General features: G+C 28.6%; 2 protein-coding genes and 1 long non-coding RNA gene across 4 annotated transcripts; all 3 read left to right on the top strand.

Moving 5' to 3' along the window:
- The first annotated feature begins 7,820 nt into the window (after positions 1-7,820).
- LOC126688178 (transcription factor bHLH3) lies at positions 7,821-9,904 on the top strand. The gene is made up of 2 exons (XM_050382787.2): positions 7,821-8,011; positions 8,256-9,904. The coding sequence occupies exon 2, from the start codon at positions 8,258-8,260 to the stop codon at positions 9,776-9,778; it is 1,521 nt and encodes a 506-aa protein (XP_050238744.1). The 5' UTR covers positions 7,821-8,011; positions 8,256-8,257; the 3' UTR covers positions 9,779-9,904.
- A 7,831-nt stretch (positions 9,905-17,735) lies between these two features.
- On the top strand, positions 17,736-19,001 carry LOC126653731 (uncharacterized). The gene is made up of 3 exons (XR_007632305.2): positions 17,736-18,035; positions 18,533-18,629; positions 18,887-19,001. It is a non-coding gene; the product is annotated as an uncharacterized LOC126653731 (long non-coding RNA).
- A 958-nt stretch (positions 19,002-19,959) lies between these two features.
- On the top strand, positions 19,960-21,459 carry LOC126653730 (uncharacterized). 2 transcript variants are annotated; one of them, XM_050347662.2, is made up of 3 exons: positions 19,960-20,461; positions 20,563-20,660; positions 21,254-21,459. In XM_050347662.2, the coding sequence occupies exons 1-2, from the start codon at positions 20,147-20,149 to the stop codon at positions 20,647-20,649; spliced, it is 402 nt and encodes a 133-aa protein (XP_050203619.1). In that variant the 5' UTR covers positions 19,960-20,146; the 3' UTR covers positions 20,650-20,660; positions 21,254-21,459. The 2 variants fall into 2 exon arrangements, with proteins under 2 accessions (XP_050203619.1, XP_055962420.1); XM_056106445.1 differs by having other exon boundaries at positions 20,566-20,660.
- Positions 21,460-22,394: the final 935 nt, after the last annotated feature.

Raw genomic sequence — 22,394 nt, forward strand, 5'->3', positions numbered from 1 at the left:
CCAACCTACGTTGTGGGCTGTATACTTTATGCTCATAAGCATAGTCTTTTGGGCTTCGAAACTCTGGGTTAATGGTTACTAACCGGTTAACGTTGAGCGCTTTCTATTGTAAAGCTATGGAAGCACTCAATAAGTTGGGTGAACTACTATTTACCGTCCTAAATTGCTACCCACCGTCCAATTTTTTTGTCAAAATATCCCTAAGCCATTTTCAGTTTTTTTTTTTAAAAATTCAATCCTCTCAATTTAATTAAAAACTCAACCAATATCCGAACGAATTTACAATAAAAATATCAAAATCGATTAAAGATAAAGGACGGAACCTCCGATAAATAATCGGTTTTTATTTATTTAATTTTTTTAATGGGCCATCGCCATCTCAAGAATTTGGGCCATCTTCTTGAGATGGCGATGGTCTATAGGGACCATCGCCACCATTTGGCGATGGCCCTATGGTACCATCGCCATCATTTGGCGATGGACATATGGGCCATCGCCACCATTTGGCGATGGACATATGGGCCATCGCCAAATCAAGGCGATCGTCTATAGGGTCCATCGCCAAATCAAGGTGATGCCCCATTAAAATAATTAAAAAAAATTAAAAAACGAAAAAATTAAAAACCGATTAATTATTAGAAGTTACCGTCCTCTATTTTTAGGTGATTTTAATGTTTTTATTATAAATTTGCTCGGTTATTTGTCGGATTTTTAGTTGAATTGAGAGGATTGGGTCTTTTTTTTAGCTGAAAATGGCTTAGGGGTATTTTGGTAAAAATTTGGGCGGTGGATAATAATTTTGGGCGGCGAATAGTAAAATCCATAAGTTGGTCAATTTTATGGCCACATCTTTTTGTATTCTCTTTATCCCGTTTAAAAAGAGAAACAAATAATTTTTGCATATATATATTAACTAGTTTCGTATTACGTGCTATGCACGTGGCTCGTAACGTAACTCGTCAATGAACATATTAGTAAATTTATTATAATATATCAATTATTTATTTATAATTAATATTAAATTAGTTAAGAATTTTTGTAAAAGTAAATATAATATATTCGGTTATTATATTTTTTTCCATACTGAATTTATTCTTCTTTTGGTTTTATAATAACCATACTTAAATAATTAACTTAATTTTATTAATAATATCTTTAAAAATAATAAGATAAAATTTAAATAATAATATATTGACCAAATACTGTATTTTAATTTTGTAGTTCAATCAAACTAAAAGATAGGTATTCCTACTAATTTGAAGACAATTTAGTTATTTTTTACATACAAAAAACTAAATTGGAGATATTATAGCTACCTATTCTAATTAGGACTTTAATTACAATAGTGATTAATTAAATAACTAATTAGTTAATGACTATAAAACATTTATTTAGTAGTAAATTACTGAAAATGATTATTCAGTAAATTTGCCTGTCCCCCCCCCTCCCGCCCATCCGTACTTTTATATATAGTATAGATATAGTATTAATTATTATTGTTTTTTTCTTTTATCCCTGTTAATAGTTTTACAATTTGTATATAGAATAATAATCATTAATTGTATAAAGAGAAAAAAGATAAAAAGGAGAATTCTATATAAAATGATAAAAAAAAATTAGTATTTTAAAGACTAAACTGATGAAGTGGTTCTCAATTCAACTGTTTGAACCGGTTCAATGGTATTTTTTAAAATATAAAAATTAAAATTAGCGACAAATTTTAAATATTCATTCTCTTCATCCGGTTTAATAGCGGTCTAATTGGTTCAATGACAGTTCAATCGGAATTTAACCAGCTGATTACTGGTCGAAATCGATCCGATTTTTGAAATACTGCAAAAACTATATTATGGTCTTCTTATATGGTACATAAAAAATGAGATATGTCATTTTTTAAATAGAACGGAGAGAATGTTTTTTTTTTAAATGAGGGAATAGTACACATATAATTGAGGTAATTTAGAAGCTTTATTTTTAAACAAATATACAATATAGTATCTACAATTTAAGTTATCTGCAGCTTAAAAAACTTTTTTTTTTTAGAAATTTTACATATATATACAAGAAAAATATTAAATTCTAGTTTGTATATTATTTTATATCGAAATTTTGATTATTTTTCTTTTAAAAAAAATTCCTTTTTTCCATTTTTCTAATATCTTGATGAATACAAATAATTTATATTAATTACCGGACAAGGGACCATAATTTTCACCACGAACATTGCTGGAAATATTGTTGTAAGCAGATTCTTAATCAACTGTAGAAGAAAATACACCACAGTACTTGTTATATATAGAGCGCCTAATAAGATTTATTATATAACAATTAATGAAATAATAAGATTTCTAATAAGATTTATTGCCACATGCCCATACAGCCTTCATGCCATTCCAGTTGGCACTATGTGGCATATATGTATAACCTGCATTTATGCATCTGCTTTGTAATTACATCTGTTATCAATACCAAAATTCAAATATGTCAGCAACTTCAAATTTTGCATCTATAAATATCAACCTGCACCATAAACATTCAGCCATCACAATATTTCTTACTCTCGGACTTGATCGAAGAGAATCATGGAAGATCGATGTTTAGGTAAGTCCAAGTTTTTTTTTAGCCTGCACAACATTTCCGTCAATTATTAATTAATTTACAGTGGCCGGAGCTGATCAGAAAATACGTGGTGCAGGTAAGAAGTCATGGCCGGAGCTGGTGAGGAAAAATGGGAGGGAAGCGGCGGCTATCGTAGAGAAAGAGAACGAACATGTGGAAGCTATAGTGTTGAAGGAAGGATCTCCGACCACTAGGGATTTTAGGTGCGACCGGGTCTGGGTTTGGGTTGATGATCATGGGATGGTCACTAGAACTCCTAAGATTGGATAACTTCCCTTATCCATCAATTACTACCACATATATATGTATTGTTAAATTCTCTGAAATAAATAATGTTTATGGGTTTTAGCCATCCATGTAAAAATAATAATAATTAAAAAAGGTTCTGCAACTGTGATTTATCATCTGTATTGCTAATTTCAGTTATTGGAATAATTCTAGTTCTGCCGTCTCTTTAAGTTAGAAAGAAAAAATTCCATAGAGAGCAAGATTCGGTTTTTCTTTGATTTTGAGTGTAGGGGACAGATCTTCGGCTTTTAGCAGAAAATCATCGTCTTTTAGTTTTGTTTTTGCTATGTTTGCGTTAATTTATGAATAAATTGCTCCGTTTCTTGGGGAATTATGTGTTTTTCTGTTCGGTTTCAATTTTATTTGTCCAGATCATTGGCTCGTTTAAGACTTTTCAACGTTTATTCAAACTTCAGCTTGACATTTTTGAAGATTCAAGGCTTTCTTTTTTATCGTTCGAAGGTTTTTAATAGCGGAACAAGTGGTTAGTAAAAGTTATAGGATACGATTGTCACATATTAAATTTGTATATTTAAATTTTTATTGTTGTTTAGTTTTTTTTGTAGGTCGATTATATAGTTCCAGTTATTTTTTATATTTTTATAATAATTAGATCTACGATATATTTTGACGATAGGATGTAATCTGTAAATCTTATCTTATTACTATTTTTTGACAAAAAAAATAATATAAGTGCAAACTAATAAGATAATTATATCTATACTATATACTAGTTTTGCTTAACGTGCTATGCATGTGGCTCGTAATGTGACCCGTCAACTTATAATAAAGAGGAATCAATTCACTATTTTATATTTTTGATTCATACACGTACCCTAAAACTAAAGAAAATTGAATGTTTTATTATTTAAATACACGTACCTTATTTAGTTTTAGCTCCAATTATACTTAAAGATCATAAAGGTCAAATTTAAATACTAAATAAGGTACGTGTATGAATCAAAAATATAAAATAGTGAAATACTAAATTGAATGTTTTATTATTTAAATTTGACCTTTATGATCTTTAAGTATAATTGGAGCTAAAACTAAAAATTATATACGGTTAATATGAGTTTATATTATAGAGCTAAAACTAAATAAGGTTTTGTAGTTATTTATTAATTAAAGTAAAATTTAAATAATAATTAACTATTAGAAGTAGAATATAATTGAAATACTACTTAATTACTCTTTGAAAAAAAATTCATCTCCAGACCTTCAAAACCCTAACAATGGCGGAAAAAATAATATGTTCACTATCCAAGAACCTAACCAGTTCTTTGTTGATGATTTTGATAGTAATTAATGTGTTAATTATTATTGGTATGAATTATATACGGTTAATATGAGTTTACCATTCTATATTATTATTTAAAGTACGAATGGTGGGGGATAGGCACATTTATCTAATAGTTCTTTTATATTTTTAATTAATTATTCACTTTGTTAAAAGTTTTGTAGTCATTTACTAATTAAAGTAAAATTTAAATAATAATAAATTATTAGAAGTAGAATATAATTGAAATACTACTTTAATTACTTGATAGAGTAAACTACTATAATATCTCTAGGCACCGTTTGGATTGATGGATTCTAAACAATGGATTCTAAACAATCCATGGATTTGGATAAAATCTATCGTTTGCCTAGAAAAAAAATTAATAGAATCCATGGATTTACAAATTCCCATATTTTCTACAATCCATCATTTTTGAGGGTTTTGATTTCCCACCTATTAGGTGGGAAAGTCCAAATCCACCATTTTTTATAGATGATGGATTGTTATACTATTTATTATTTTCCATAAATAATATTAAAAATCCATTGATTTTATATTCAATCCAAACGATGGAATTTTAAAATCTATGGATTTAAATTCCATTGATTTAAAATCCATCGATTTTGCTAAAATTTATGGATTTTAAAAACCCTCAATCCAAACGGTGCCTAATGTTATTTAGTTTTACCTATAATTAATAATGTAACACGTAAAACTTATAGGTAAAACTAAATAAATTGTTAACATCTAGATATTCCATAATACATAATCAAACTTCCTATTTATATGGAACTAACTAAAACAAAATTAATCAGATCATTTACACGTATATATTATGCTGCAATTTATTTCACTATGGTCGGCTTTGAGTTTGGAATTTTCGAATTTTTCTTAAAATGGTAGTGGAAGAGATTAAGTTGGTAGTTTAATTTATAACAATTGTACATTACTAAAAAGTAGCTACTTTTTAGTTAAATATCTAATTTAATTATAGTCAATTAGCAAATTACTAAAACACCTAATTAACTAATAAATTAGAAAGGGTTATTAGGTAAAAGCACGGATGGGGGGACAGGCAAATTTACTGAATAATCCTTTTCAGTTTACTACTAAATAAAGGTTTTATAGTCATTAACTAATTAATTATTTAATTAATCACTATTGTAATTAAAGTCCTAATTAGAATAGGTAGCTAAATTATCTCCAATTTAGTTTTTAGTATGTAAAAAATAACTAAATTGTCTCCAAATTAGTAGGAATACCTATCTTTTAGTTTGATTGAACTATAAAATTAAAATACTGTATTTGGTCAATATATAATTATTTAAATTTTTATCTTATTATTTTTAAAAATACTATTAATAAAATTAACTGAATTATTTAATTATAGTTATTATAAAACGAAAAGAAGAATAAATTCAGAATGAAAAAAAATTAATAACCGAATATATTATATTTATTTTTACAAAAATTCTTAACTAAATTAATATTGATTATAAATAAAAAAATTGATATAATTATAATAAATTTACTAATATGTTCATTGACGAGTTACGTTACGAGCCACGTGCATAGCACGTAATGCAAAACTAGTTAATAAAAAAAGAAACAAATTGTTTATCGTAAGTTCCCAACTACATGTAAAAACTGTATTTCATCTGCTAATTTATATATCTAAAATAAATTAAAATAAATACTTTTTGAAATAACACATGTTTGAACCCTCACACTCACACTTTGACGATTGAGCTTATGTACTATAAAATATGAGGAATTTGCACAAAACACTCCCTTTTTAACTTATTTGTTCTAAATACCTCAATTTCAAAAATTTATTTTTTTACTTTATTTTTTTATTATTTTTAGTTGTACCTCAATTAGCAAAATAATTTATTTATATTTTTACTCTCTTTCTTTTAAACACATACATATCTCATTTTTCCTTTTTTTTCTCTCTCCTTTTTCTCTTTTCTCTTTCTTTCCGTTTTTTTCTTTTCTCTCTCCTTTTCTCTCTCTTCATTCTCATTTTTTCTTTTTTCTCTCTCTTCTTTTTTTCTCTCTTCTTCTTCTTTTTCTTCTTCTTCTTTCCTCTGCAATTTTTTTTTCTTCGTTTTTTTCGAATCTGCTTTTTCTATTTTCCACATTATACAAATGAACTTTAAGATAAAAAAATTTGAATAAAAAAAAATTTAAGACATAATATGACGGTGATAAATGAGAAATTTCTTCTTCTCTTCTTTTTCTTCTTCTACTTTTTTTTTATGTTGTTTTAAATTATTGTAGCATCGTTTTTTGGATTTTTTGACAATTCTTTTTGAAAAAATCATAATGTTCTTCATTAATGATACTTTGATCTGGTTTTCAAATATTTTAAATTAATTTTAAAAATCGTTTGAAACTGTTTTATACTGTTCGAAACCTTTGTAAACGGTTTGAAACTGTTTTATACTGTTTGAAACTGTTATTTTTTAAACTGTTTTAAAGTATTTTTTAGAAACTGTTTTAGACTGGTTGAGATCTTTGGAAACGGTTTGCAATTGTTTTATACTGTTTGAAACCTTTGTAAATGGTTTGAAACTGTTATTTTTTATGTAAACGGTTTGAAACTGTTTGACTATTTAAAACTGTTATTTTATAAACTATTGGAAAGTATTTTTTGGAATTTGTTTTAGACAGTTTGAGACCTTTGTAAACGGTTCGAAACTGTTTTTTAAAACTGTTCGAAACTGTTATTTTTTAGACTGTTTAAAAGCGTTTTTTAGAAATTGTTTTAGACTGTTTGAAACCTTTGTAAACGGTTTGAAACCGTAATTGAAACTGTATTTGAAACCGTAATTGAAATATAAGCGAATGAAACAGTTTGCAACTGTTATATAATTTTTATTATGTTTTAAACTATTTAAACATCTCAAAAATCTTTGAAACCTAATTAAACATACTAAAACTGTAAAATAATTCGATTGAACAATTCTATATCCTTTTTTTCACTGAATCCGCAGTTTTTATTGATCGTAATGTATAATTTTGAATAATGAAGCAGTAATTCAAAAATATCTGACAGAATATGAAAGAAGAAATAGTGAAATTTGAGATCTGAAAAAGAAAAGAAAAAATGAGATAAAAGTTTTGAGAAGAAAGAAAAAGTTTGTTATGATAAAAACAGGTGGAGTATTTTTTAGGTATAAAAACAAATAGGATAGCGTATAAAAATAAATGGCTGACACAGGTAGTTATGTAAATCAAGTCCAAACTTTATGGTAGGTAATTGCTAATATTTTTCTTATTTAGGTAATTCTCTAATTCTCTCATAAAATATCCACATTAAATCACTACACTAATTATAAACACACTAATTTTTTTTATTCTTTTCAATCTACTTCTATTAGAAACGAACTCAATGATTGTATGGACAAAAATAGACGGTAGGATTCAATCACTAAAAGTGATAATGTAAAGTCGATAGTATATAGGTATTTTTAATATAAAAATTAACCGTAATAGTATAAAGATCCAAATATGCGTTAAATCATATTTTATGAAAATAAATGGTGAATTCAAATATATTTATAGTATTTATTATGGTCCCATGTTCAACGTGGTAAGAACGTGACAAAAGACAAATCCAAAATGCCAAATGGCAAACACAGAGTTCATACCGTTGGTACCACCATTCGTACAATTACAAAACACAAACCCAATTTGGGGGCCAATTTAGCAAAAAAACCCTAGAATTCAGATCTAATCTCAAAAATCTTAGAAATTCAAGAATCTTAAACCTCAAGTTTACTAATTACACACAGTCCCATACTTGTCTTCTCTCTGGTAAGCATCCTAGTCTGAGCTTCTATTTAACTGTCACTTCTGATTATCCAATACTGTAATAATAACACTTAATTAGCTCAAAATTTATTGCAATTGTAATATACTTGTGTTAAAATTGTCGGGTATCACGTGAATTGGCTGGTTTGCTGAAATTTTAGTTTTTAAGTTTATTGTGAGTTTGATTATTATTATTAGTATTTGTGAGAATTTTGATAATCTGGCGCTTTTGTGTGAGAAAAAAAAGTTATGGGAGGTGAGAAATTTTGGGGAAATGAAGAGAAGGCCATGATGGAGTCTATAATTGGTGCTGAGGCCTGTGAGTTTCTTATCTCATCGGGTTCTAATAATGTGTTGGCGGATTTGGTTTCGCCGCCGAGTAGTTTAGGTTTGCTTGAGGGGTTAAATCAGCTTGTTGATGGTTCCAATTGGAGCTATGCGATTTTCTGGTGTGCTTCGAGTTTGAAATCTGGGGGTTTTGTTTTGACTTGGGGGGATGGGGTTTGCCGGAACACGAAGAGTGGTGGAGGTGGAGAGGGGCGTTCTGTTGGGGGCGGGAAATTGGAGGGAGATGAGAAGAAAAATGAGACGAAGAAGCGTGTGCTTCAGAAGCTTCATTCTTGCTTTAACACGTCGAATGTTGATAGTTATGCAGCCAATTTGGGTGTTGTTTCGGATGTGGAAATGTTTTACCTTACGTCGATGTATTTCATATTTCGGGGTGATTCATTGTATGGTCCTACAGAGTCTTATAAGTCTGGTAGATCGTTCTGGACGTCGGATATGGTTACTTGTTTAGAGCGCTTTAGGCCGAGATCAGTTTTAGCTAGATCGGCTGGATTTCAAACAGTAGCATTTCTGCCTGTTAAGTATGGAGTTGTGGAGCTTGGTTCGATCAAATCAATTCCCGAAGAACTCAATGTTGGGGAGCAAGCAAATGCCATATTTGGGGGATCAAATGCCGTACAGGCAAAGGCTTTCCCTAAGATATTTGGGCGTGAACTAAGTCTAGGTGGCTCGAGATCTAGATCAATTAGCATTAATTTCTCTCCGAAAGTCGAAGATGAGTTTGTTTTTACCGGAGAATCTCTTTCGGAAGCAATAGGCACTAATTTAGTCTACGGAAGCACTTCTAATGGCCGCCAAAGGGACATTAACGAAGCAAAACGGTTCCCCCATCTGAATCAAACGAGTGTTTCGGGTTTCAGTGGTGAAACAATGGTTGCTGGTTTGGAGCAGCGTAAGGATGACTCCTCATCTCCACTAGACGACCAGAAACCGAGGAAGAGAGGTAGAAAGCCTGCAAATGGGAGAGAAGAGCCTCTAAATCACGTAGAAGCAGAGCGACAAAGAAGAGAGAAGCTTAATCAAAGATTCTACGCATTGAGAGCCGTTGTCCCTAATATCTCTAAAATGGATAAGGCCTCTCTGCTCGGTGATGCTATTACTTTCATCACCGATCTCCAGATGAAGATTAGAGTTATGGAAACTGAAAAGGAGATGTCAAACAATCCGCAAAAGCAATGTCCGATACCAGAGATCGATTTCCAGGCACGACAGGACGATGCCGTTGTGAGGGTGAGTTGCCCCTTGGATGGTCACCCAGTTTCGAGCATCCTAGAAACATTCAAAGAGCAAGAAGTTACACCTCAGCAATGTGATGTCTCTCCAGGGGAAAATGATAAGATTATTCACACGTTCTCGATCCGGACTCAAAGCGGTGGTGCTGAGCAGTTGAAGGAGAAACTCGAGGCGGCCCTTTCTAAATGATTGCACTGTATGTATAGTTTTGGTGTTCATAAGCTGAATCTACTCCATGATTGTTATGTGTAGTCTAACTCTATGCTGTTGTATCATGTATGAACTTGTGTCTCTAAAATTAAAGGGATTGCATTACCTGTTTTGATTTTTGCTTAATGTTATATGAAAATCCAAGAACTCAATCAGAATTTTAGTAACAAGAGATCTTGGGAAGAAACTGAAAATATTTCAGGCAATTGAAAATTTAGATGTGAATACTTTGCAGAATTTTCCAAATTTCTGTGATTAATTTTGTGGGGTTATTGGTATTGTTAAATTAACGAAATATACAATTTTTGCAATTTAATCATTTTTTTAAAAAGTTGGTAAATATATATACCAACTACGGTCGACCCTCTAATAATTAATATACATAGTAGATCAAAAATTTATTAATTACTAGAATTATTAATTTATTGTTGTATAGGAAAAATTATAAAAACTATAAAACATATTTTAAAACATCTGCATTCGTAGATTTAATATTAATATTATAAAAAACCAACTAAATACATTTCACAATCACTCAATTCAAAAGAAATAACTTTATATTCAGTTTAAAAAATATTAATCTGATAATAAACAAAAAAATAATTATCAAAAAATTGTATTTATAAAATAAAATAATTTTTAATATCTTTTTAAACACTAAGGATGCTTTCATCTAATAATTTTTCTTGAATTTTTTTCAAATGAACAAAAAAATCACAATTTGATGGTATTTGGTTTCCACCTTACGGATCAAGATTAATGTTGCCCCAAATAAATTATTAATTATTATATATTTCTCTATAAAAATTTCTCTAATAATTAATATTCATATAAAATATATTTTAAATTTTATTAATTATTAAATAATAGAATTATTAATTATCCGACGTGGAACGAAGTTAGTTTTTTCATTTTTTTATTAATTATTAGAATTATTAATTTATTGAATATTAACTATTAGAGGGTTTACTGTACTGTTTTGGTAAAATATTCAACAAAAATTGATGACATGGAAGCCATATACTCAAAATGAAGGGTTTTGATATGCAAATGATGTTGCCAACTCCGGCTTTCTCGTCATTAATTTTTTTCGATTTCTCAATCATTGTATCGATTCGCCAATAACTAATAATTGATGTATATGTTTATCAACTTTTAAAAAACGTGACTGAAATGTAATGTTTATAATTGAGTAAATGACAAAACTATTCAAAAAGAGGAAGAAAATAACAAAAATGCTAAGTTTGCTGAAATATTACATCACCACCTAAAAAAATTAAAACTTTACATCTAATACCTTTCCAATAAGGATGCAACACATGGCACACTCAAAACAAATGGAAAAAAAGTCAAAAACGTGTCAAATTTGGTCAAAACGCGTCAGAAACGCGTCAGATATGCGCCAGACGCGCGCTCAGACATGCGCCTGACGCGCGTGTCATAAAATGTATCAGTCACACGTTAAATATTTAAACATGTATCATTTATGTATATGTTATGTATCCGCAATGTATCAGAAATATATTTGATTATCATTTTTCTTTATTTTTAAAACAATATAAATATATAAACACACACATATATATTATTTATATTCATTATTTATATGCCTCTATGGTGTCTATATAATATATTTTAAATTAAAAGATACATGTATTATATATTTTAAAATTACATAAATTATGTTACAAAAAAGTATCTATAAAAAAATGTGTCTTCCTATTACATGTTTGATGCTTGCATTGTTCTTTTGTTAATTACTATTTTAACTTTTGAAATAAATAATTCTTTTATTTAAATTCGTTTGAGTTGTATATTTAACGCATTGAATATATAATTTACAGGTAGTTGAAATGTATCAATAACATATATTAAAATAAAAAATGTCACATGCTCTGTAAATTGTATAAAATATTTATTAATGATACGTAGTAAGGATATATTTATTATGTTTTAATTGTATATGAAAGATGTATCTAACAAATACATCTAAAAGACACACACACACACACAAACACATATATAATGTTGATTTATTTAAAAAAACTTTCTTCAATGCACTACATATTACATAAATTAATAATCAAAATACATAAATATTAACATTAAAAGTTTTTTAAAAATTCAAAATAAAACAATACGTCTAAACTATTTCTGATATGTACAAAAGATGTGTCGAATATGTATTGTATTTGTATTTGAGTTATATATTTAACGCACTAAATATATAACTTACGAGTAGTTGAAATTTCTCTACAACATATATAAAAATAAAAAATACGCCATATGCTCTGTAAATTGTAGAAATTATTTATCAATAATACGTATCAATTATATATTTATCATGTTTTATTTGTATATGAAAGATGTATCTAAAAATACATCTAAAAGACATATATATATTTATATAATATATATTTAAATATTCTTTGAGCTGTTTCTGATATGTATTGACGACGTATTCGAGATGTATCGAAACTGTATAGGAGATGTACCGAAAATGTATCTAAAAGGCATTGAGTTACCACCATTAACGAGAAGACGCATATCAAAAATATATTTATCATATATATTTTATATTTTAAAAATTTATCTAATAAATACATCTAAGAAACATGTCAAACACTTTTAATGAATTAATATATATTTAAAAATAAATGTATTTAGGCTGTTTCTGACATGCATCTGATATGTATAATATATGTATCTGATATGTATTCAAGATATATCTCGAAGACAGTCACATACTATTAATGAAACTTATTGGAAAAAATATATCTTAGACATGATAAATCTTAAATACATAAATAATACATTGCTTTCTCATTCGAAGTGCTATCATATTTTTTAAATAAATATACTGTCATTTTTAATAAAACAAATAAATTTATACACTTCCAGCAAATGGATTGAATGACAAGGTTAATGAGGTTTGGTTGCAAAGAACTTTCACAATTCTTCTGACTGGCAACACGTAAACACTAGCCCTCTTGAAAGTTCCAATCTCCTCCTCTACATCTTTATCCCACGATGTATCAGAGATGTATCAATAATGTATGAGGGACAACTTAAATACATGTTTCATACATCTTAGAGACAATTTAAATATATTTTCTAAAAAAAATTATATACTAAAGACACTGTTGAAACCATAAACTACAAATAAGAAAAGCACATAAGAGATGTTAGCAAATAATAATATATTTATATCACATAATGTATAAAAAAATAAAAAATAATACATCTCTTAAATAATATAAATAGATGATACATATGAATACATAAAATAATACATCTCTTAAATAATATAAATGGCTGATACATATGAATGCATAAAATAATACATCACTTTAACATTTGCAGTGTGATCATATTTTTGAAAGAAATGCATTGCCACTAAAAAAAAAGTTAAATTATTATATTGTTAAGAATTGAAATAAATTAATATAATTAATAACATAATTTTCATCTCTAAATCAATTTAAATAACCTACAAAACATAATTTAATATATCATTGATACAAGTATATATATTACAATTATTTTATAGAGAGAAAGTTCAAAATACGACAAAAATTACTTAAAATTAGAGGTGTTTTTTATTTAAAAAAAGATGAGCAATGACTAAAACTAGTAATATTTAATTGAAGATTTAAATTTAATTTTAAAATAAATAAAAGTATTTAGATTAAAATTACTAAAACTAGTAATATTAGATCTCAATCGTTCACCACTACAGATGTTATATGAACAAATTTGTTTAGTCTAAAAGCTTTGACCTCAATAAGGATGGACCAAACCAAACAAGTTTCTCGGCAAAATAAAAGGACAATTCAGTAACACAATTACCTGAGTACAAAAATGTATTGAAACACATATACACCATGCATTATCCAGAAAACTGGAAAACAAAATAGAATGCAAAAAGTTGGAAGGGGAGGGCTTGCAGCATGAAATTAAGTCCCAATTCAAGAAGCAAATGCCAAAAAAAGAGTTGCATAAATTAAGAAAAAAACGTCTTTTCTAATAAGGTTTGAGTTTCAACAGTGTTAGGTTTTTATTGTTCGCTGCTTATTTCGAGGATTTTTCAGTTTTAAATGATAAACAAACCATTAATGCTAATTTACAAAATAGTATGGAATCACGATTACTGCTCAACTAAATTTAGTTACACAGTTGACAAGTTATAAAACCGTTTTAGTTAACTTTTTAAATTTATTAGACTAATGCCGGAAATAAATATAAAGCTTAAATTACCTATTTCATTGTCGTGATGGTGAATTTCGAATTTTTTTAGATTTGATTTTCTCTGCTTATGTTAAAGATGGAAAATTTACTGTGATTGTGCAATGTATTAAAAAAATGGTAAAAAAAGCTGTTTAATTATGCAGTGCATGAAAAAATGGCAACTTTAATGGAAAAAATACAAAAATAGAAAGAGTAAAAAAGAAGAAGAAGTGCAACATGTGTTAGATTTATGAAAAAATGAATCAAAGGTGACAAGTGTAAGCCAAGGATCATTTAGGTATAGATTGTAATATTTTACCATTATTAGCTCCAAAATGTAAAGAAAAAGTTAGCACTGATGAAAGAATATGGAAGCCTTAGCATTTTTGTAAAAAAAGCCCACATTCAGCCCATTCTTGTAATTTTCTCTTTATAATTTGTGAATTTACGATAATAATTTTGTACTATTTATTGCTTTGATTTTTATTATTTTAAATGAAAAGCTATTATATGCAGACCTCTAGACATGAATGCTAGAATGGTGGGCTTGGGCCTCAGCCCAACCAATCTAATGTTTTAGGTTTTTGATTTGAAGAATTATGAATCATAAAAATATTATTTTCACAAGCTTATAATTCGATTAAATGTTAAGTTCTTTCATGAATTTGCAGCTTATGGTCAACTAATTAAATTCTTCAATTTTAAAAATAAATTTAGAGGATTAATTTATAGCAAATATAGATAAATTGATATTAATTAATAAAATTAGAAGGTAAATTTATTACAAAACTAGGTTGGATTTCATTGATCATGGATTACAAGATCAGAAGAAAATTTTAATTTAAGTCCTTATACATTTCCTCATAACAGAAAAAATAGTCTTTTATATTTTCAGTTGATGACATGCATAAATTTGTTCATTGCAATTATTTAATTTTTTTGTATCATAAAAGTAAATATATATGTAAAAATTTTCTAAATTATTAATTTATGATGAGAATGGGGTTGTAGAAACACGTAATACTAGTATTTAAAAAATAATATATTAATTTCTCAAATAATATTATTCTATAGAGGTTATGATGTAAAATATGTGGTCAATCCGAGAGTTATAAGAAAACTCTGCAAGATCCAAAATTGTATACTTGTATAAGAGTCATGCCTATCTCCCACGTAAAAGCTCAATTTCATGAAATATGAACTAATGGCTTACGGTTTTAATTAAAATATTTTAATTATTTGAACAATTTTTAACTTCGGTTTGACCTCAATTAGCCAATTAATCAAGGCATAGTACATAAATTTGGAGCCAAAGTAATGTAAACAAAAACTCGTGATTTACGTTCTTCACTATATGACATTGCTGGGGTTTCATCCCCCCCGATAGCTAAAAACACTCGTGATTTACGTTCTTCACTATATGAAATTTCATATTTTCAATTTGAACATTCAATTATAATTTATATATATTTAGGTTGAGTTAAGTAAAATTCAAAGATATTATAATAAAAAAATATATTTAGATGTTCAAATTAAATATACTAAATATGTTCTTATCAAAAAAAAAAAATATACTAAATATGTATAATCCGGTGATATAGAATCATGTCCAATATTTAATTATAGCTAACCCATTTTCAGATCCTTAAATTTTATTATCTGGTCCTTATATTAAATATTGTTCATTTCTGGTTCTTCAATTTAGCAAAAATGCATGTTTAAGTCCCTTAATGACGAAAACGATGCCAGTTAGAATAACTATTTGCATTTTCTAATATGACAAAACGGCGTCATTTTCGCCATTCAAGAACTTAAAAATGTGTTTTCACTAAATTGAAGAACCAGAAAAAATAATTTATTTTAAGAACGACACAAACAAAAGTGATATAGTTTAAGAATCTGAAAATGAATTAATCCTTAATTATATAAACTTACGATCTATGTAGTATATGATTAGATTGCAAATATAATAACAAATTAAATGATAAACTTTCAAAATTCAACGTTAAACTAAACCATATATACCGAATCCAAAAGATTGATAATTTTATGTGTGTTCTCCACAATAGGACTGTTTAGGGTCCAAGCCAAGTAACGTGTGTTGATAAATTCTACCTTTGATTGGCTTCAACATAGTCAAAACTTGGAATTACTCAAATTACTACAAAAATGACCGGTCAAGATCATATACCTCAATGCTCTCTCTATATCTCATCTATATATATACTCACATACTCTCCATTTCTCTTCATCAATTAATTATATTACATCAACATTTACTCCCATTTCTTTCAAAATATATATACGTACGTACATCGATAATAATATCCGTTGAGCAAATTAAGAAGTACGATGGGTTTTTGTTCGTTTTGCAAGAAAAACATGTCCGCGGTTCTATTGATCATATTCATTTTCTCGGCTTCTCTACAATTTGGTGAAATGAGACCGTTAGGAAACGGTGGAACGGTGTTTCAGACCCTAAAAACGGAACCAAAAAAGCCTGGTCCGAACCCCTGCACCTATATTCCTGGACAAGGGACCGGAATATGCACCATGAATATTGCGGGCAATGTCATTGTTCGCAGTGCACATTCAAGTTCTTGAAATATGGATAGAATTTTAGTTCTTCATTTACATGCTAACGACACAAATTTTGTATTACCAGAAATGGTGGTATATATGCTGATGTCTAATCCTCATTGTCTTGTTATTTCTTCCTATTTTATTCATTCATTGTAATAATTCTATTTCTTTTATTTCATTTTTTTCTTGGTGTGGGAATTAATCATAACCCCTTCAAGTAAAGTTGGATTGTCAACTTATGTATGTAACATTTTTCTCAATGAGAACAAATAATAAAATGATTGATTTAATTTTTTAATATATTTTTACTCAATTGTGTATTTTTGTAGTTTTGTTTTGCTTTTTAATTAGGTTACAGGCATTTCCGACGGATTTCCTTTCTAACTTGAAAATCTTAGACAAACTAGGGTGTGTAGCAAAAGTTCAATAATATATGGAAACGCACATTACAATAAATTGAACCGTTGAGGGCTTAAGTTTACTTCATGAGAATTTTTTAGGTGAAATTAGTTCATCATGTAAAATGAAGACCTATCTATAATGGCATGCCACGTGGTACAATTACATTCAGCATTTGCTATAGTGTATTTTTTATATGACAATGTGTCTGTTCTTCACGTGCACCAATACAATTTTTCACGAGAGAACAGAACATATTGAGCGGGATTGTCATTTCATTCGGGAAGATTCAAACCGATATTATTAAACCTCGGTATATTTCTACTGCACAACAACTAGCTAGCTGACATTTTCACTGAAATTCCCAGTCATGTGTTCCTTTGCTTATTAAGTATGATGAGCATTAATAATCTCTTGAGGGAGAGTGTAAAGATAAGTTGGTTAAATAAATTAGTTAGAAATATTTATTTTCTATTTCAATTTGTATTCTAGCTTTAACGAGCTCAGCATCTTGTATATATATGAAACTTTGTTTAATGAACAAACTATCTGATTCATTTAGCCAATTCACTTTCTTCTTCAATCTGTCACTACACCAAATGTTGGTTTTAGCAACGAATTAGCAGAGATGGTTTATATAAACGTCTCTTTTTTCTATTGAAGTAAAACGAACGGCGTTAAGTAGAGGCAGTTCTAATATTCGTAGGTATATAAAGATGGTTTAGACCGTCTCTACATATACTAAGGGTAAAAAAGGAAACATAAATGAAGTGAATAGGTTTTAGAAATACGATTTACTCAAAATCTTTTGTTCTCTCTGCTTCAGCCATAAATTTTAAATGTTTTAGAAATACGATCTTTTGAATTTTCTCTCATCTTCTTCCATTAATGGAGCATCTTGGGATCTAGTTCGATGGTGAAGATCAAACGAATATCCAAGGAATGTTTTTTTTAATGGATTTTTAGGTCAAAATTGGATCTGAAGCTATAATTTTTAGATTGCCACATGATTTTTTCATCAATTGAGGTATAGAAGCAAGATTAAAGTTGATTTTGATTTTTGTTTTAGGTTTTAATCAATTAATTTTAATTTTATTTTAGGTTTTAATCAATTAATTTTGATTTTGTTTTAGGTTTAATACATTGCTCTTATCTTTTAATTTTTGTGTCCTCTTACTTTATATTTCTACTGCCGTTTCTTCGTTTTGTTCATTGAAATTCATTTCAACTTAACAATTCTGTTTGAAAATATAATTAATATGGAAATGAGATTAATGTTTAGTATTTTCTAAATAAATTTTGTGTTTATACCAATTTAGATGTGATTATGTTTGAATGAGAATGAACTGGTTTGTAATACCCTAATTGTCTAATTATCATTCAAATTTTAAGATTTCTAAATTTTAACTTGGTATGTTAATATTAATATAATATGAATCCCTGTATAACATCTTTGAAGGAGCATGATGGCATTATACTTTTGACACTTTCAGGTCCTTTACTCTTCTCATTTTCTTTTTTCAGGTCATTCATCATTTTATTCATATCTCTTAGTGGCTGCTTTATTACTTGATTAGTTTCCTCCTACTTTTGACACTTTCAAGTAGCAAAGCTAAATCAGGTACTTTTTGTTTATGTTCTTAGTTATTGCACATTTGGATTTTTTATGTCTTCTCTGGACTTTCATGTCTCCTGGAGTCATTTTACTTATAGTGGTAATATGTGCTATATGTTTGGAAGTTACAGTCTGAGCAACTCAAATATATAAGCTTTGATATGCTTTGTTATAAGTATATTTTAGACTATGATAGATTTTTTTTAATGTTTACAGTTTATTAATTTATTTTGATTTTATAGCTGATTTTGATTTTCTTTCAGGTGAAGGATTTTTCTCAGCTGCTATTTGTTGTCGATTTGTTCTCCCTTTCGCTATTCGTTGCCGATTCATTCTCCCTTTCTCTATTCGTTGTCGATTTGTTCTCTATATCTTCTTCTAAAGGTACTTATAAATATATTTTTATGTTGTTTTAAGTATATGTTCTGATGATGAATCTATAGTATTCTGTGTTGAATCAAACTTAGGATGTTGGAGTTTACTAAATATGTCGGTTTTTGAATTTTTAGTGCTTATTTGAAGTTTCTTTAGTGAAAAATGGAAACATGTAACTGTAACTTGTATTTGTTTTCTATTCTATTTGTTTTGTACCAATATTGTAATAAATCCATTCCTTTTTGTTAGGTAAGCAGTTATCAACATTAAAACTCACCTGCATAATCTTTAACTTGAGTTTGAGACCTGCAAACTCATTTCTGTTTTAGGAATCTAGCTGAATTTGAATTAGCAAGGTCAATGCCGAATTTTCCTAGTTAACATCTGTCTGCTGCTTCATTTAAGTTTTTAAACAATTTAATATTTTTTTTCGATGAGTTGGTTGGTGGACAAAAGTTGGATGGTCCAACCGAGACACAGTGATTTATATAGAAGTGGGGTCAATGGCCTACATTAGTCCAATCATGGTTTACTGAGTCTAGTCAGGTTAACTTTTATTTTTTATCTTTTTGTTCATATTTTACTAAAGTGTTACCTAATTAAGTACTTTATTTATGCAGAGATTGAGTGCAAAAAACACTATGAATGCGCGGCAGAATAAACATAGTCATACTTCTGGCAGGATGAGCTATGCAAGGCGGAGAAAAGCAATGGTTAGTTTTTATACTTATGCTATTAGTCTTTTAGTAAATATAATTTTAGAGCTGGGAATGAAGATAGATTAGGGAGAAAAGCAATGGCTTGTGTTATTGCTACCTAGGGTTGACCAGACAACTTTTGTGTACCTGATTTATAGTTGGTTAATTCTTATACTTGTTATAGTATATATCCATAAAGTAGTTAGTCTTTTTTCTTTTGATTTAGTATACTATAATTATTCAAATATTGTATTACAGGAGAAAGAAGGGAATCTCCTGATAGACTCACTTTTTATGATGTCACTCATAAAAAGAAAGACGGTACTTATGTAGATGGCAGCATTAAAAATCTAATGGTAAGTTATTTTTCTTATTTCCTAAAAATCAAATATGTTAAATTTTAATTAGTACTAACTATAATATATTAATGAGCAAATCTTTCGAGAAGTAATGGGTAAAGAGCACAATGGTCGTGTGAGGGGTTTAGGGTTGGGACCAACCCCGAGAAGTTATTTTGGAGCATCGTCTTACAATGTGGGAGAAAAATGGAACGCTTCTACAAGTTCAAGCAACTTAAATGAAGTGGAAACACTCAAGGAAACACTCCAAGAGATGACAGCCAAATATGAAGAAGTGAACAAGAAATATGAAGTCTTATCAACCAATCACGAAGGAGTATCTCAAACGCTACTTGCTTTGGCAAGCTTTGTATCTAAAAAGTTTCCTGGACAACATTGGATGCCAACACAATTGAACAAAAATCAGGTATATGTATATTTTCTTTGTCTAATAAAATTGTTAGTTGCATACATATAAGTGATTTTATTATACTTTAGAATATTAATTAGTTTGATATTATAAATTAGCAGGTTAGTGGTCATGGTAGCGGTGGAAATATGCAACATGATGCTTCATCACGTTCAAGTCATGGTTTTGCTAGCAATGAAGCTTGATATATCATCTGGTAGGTGTCCTTTTCATTATTAGCTTCAGCTTTAAATATCGAAATTCTTGCATAGCATCCACGTTGTTAGATAGTACCATGGCCTGTGAACTTTTTGCTTTTGGTTTGTGCTTTTAAAAGCTTAATATGACTGATTTCTATTTTTTTTTTCTTGGAATGGTGTTAATTTGATTCCCCTTGATGATAAGGACTCTGGCTTGCATCTCAGTTTTTGATTGGTACTTTATGGCCTGATCTTTGTTTTAGTTCTTTTCTTCTTTTAAATTTCCCTACAACCATCATTTGTAGAAATTGGAATCTGAGTGCTTGTATTTAATTTCCCTGCAACCAGATCAAGTTATTTATGTCCAAATACATATATGAAATCATGAATAAAGTATGCGTTTTTCTACGTCTCTTTTAATTAGATGTCCAGATCAAGTTGTTTGCTTGATATGTTGTCAGTAACTTCAGCTGTTTTACGATTTTAGCGTTAATTATTAGATTTTAATGGTTCAACTAAGTGAAAGTAATCAGCTAAGTGAAAGTAATCCTAATTTTTGAAATCTTTGACTATAAATGTATTCTAATCCATAGTTTTCTCGTGAATGTAGGATATGATATTGGTAAGGATATAAATGGAGATTTGGAGAAGCTATGGACCAAAAGCTATAAGATATGAAGCACGTTCAATTTTGATAACATTTTTAGACAAGAAATTACTGTATTGATTTTACTTTAACTTGCATTTTACAACTAAGGATACGAATTAAATAGACTATTACATTGAGAATATATGAAATAGATATTATAATTGCAATTTTATGTGTTTGGTTTTATTATTGATATTTAGGTTTTAAGTATCACATATGGATTATGTTTTTGAAGTATAATAATTATTATTTGAAAAATATTCTTTTTCTGAAACTGCTTTTTCAATTTTTTATCTTTACTCATAGGGGCGGTTCAAACCGCCCCTACGAATAACCAGAGACGGTTTTAGACAACCGTCTCTAGATTTTAATAAATTTTTCTTTTTTTTATAGGGACGGTTATAACCGTCTCTAGAAACCGCCTCAACCGAAATATTTACCCCGGCGGTACCTAAAACCGTCTCTATTTTATAGCTACGGCTACATAGGCGACGCTCATGTGGCGGTTAGGAAAAGTGTCCCTAGTTTTTATAGAGACGGTTAAAACCGCCCCTATAGGCAATTAAAACCGTCTCTATAGGTAAGATTTGGTGTAGTGTGTTTTATATTCTCTCTTAACATACATTAAATAATTGAACAAATGAATAACACATAAATTAGTGAATTTTGGATTCTGGTTTAAGAATTAGGTTTCAAAATCTCAATCTATTGATATAGTATTGGGTTCTTTTCGCAATTCTCTCAACTCAACTATATCTTTTCTTTTTTGGCTATATATGGATCACCTATAATATTATTTATGTGAATATTACCCATTAGAAGGCTTGCGCCTAATAGAAAATCTCTATTCGAAAGTGTATCCGAATCTCTTGGTTATGGCATAAAATTAACGTGTAATTTGCAAGAAAGTACGGAAATTTCGATAAAATTGTATTTTCTTTTTCAGAAACGTTTTGAAACCGAAAACTCTCGAAAACACATATGGAAAATTTATTGGAACTTTTTTTCTACTCTAATTTGAACAAATGGTTACAGCTAAAACTAAAAATAATTAAATTTATTTTAACTATATGATTAAAAGAATATAGTAAATTAAGTATAT

Source organism: Mercurialis annua, linkage group LG6 (assembly GCF_937616625.2).
Source record: "Mercurialis annua linkage group LG6, ddMerAnnu1.2, whole genome shotgun sequence".
Lineage (NCBI taxonomy): Eukaryota > Viridiplantae > Streptophyta > Magnoliopsida > Malpighiales > Euphorbiaceae > Mercurialis > Mercurialis annua.

What these genes read in the sequence shown, in the direction of transcription:
- LOC126688178 (XM_050382787.2), top strand. Translation starts at nt 8,258, where the DNA reads ATGGGAGGTGAGAAATTTTGGGGAAATGAAGAGAAGGCCATGATGGAG.
- LOC126653730 (XM_050347662.2), top strand. Translation starts at nt 20,147, where the DNA reads ATGGGTAAAGAGCACAATGGTCGTGTGAGGGGTTTAGGGTTGGGACCA. An exon ending in CACAATTGAACAAAAATCAG is followed by an intron (nt 20,462 to 20,562) that starts GTATATGTATAT and finishes ATTATAAATTAG; the next exon opens with CAGGTTAGTGGTCATGGTAG.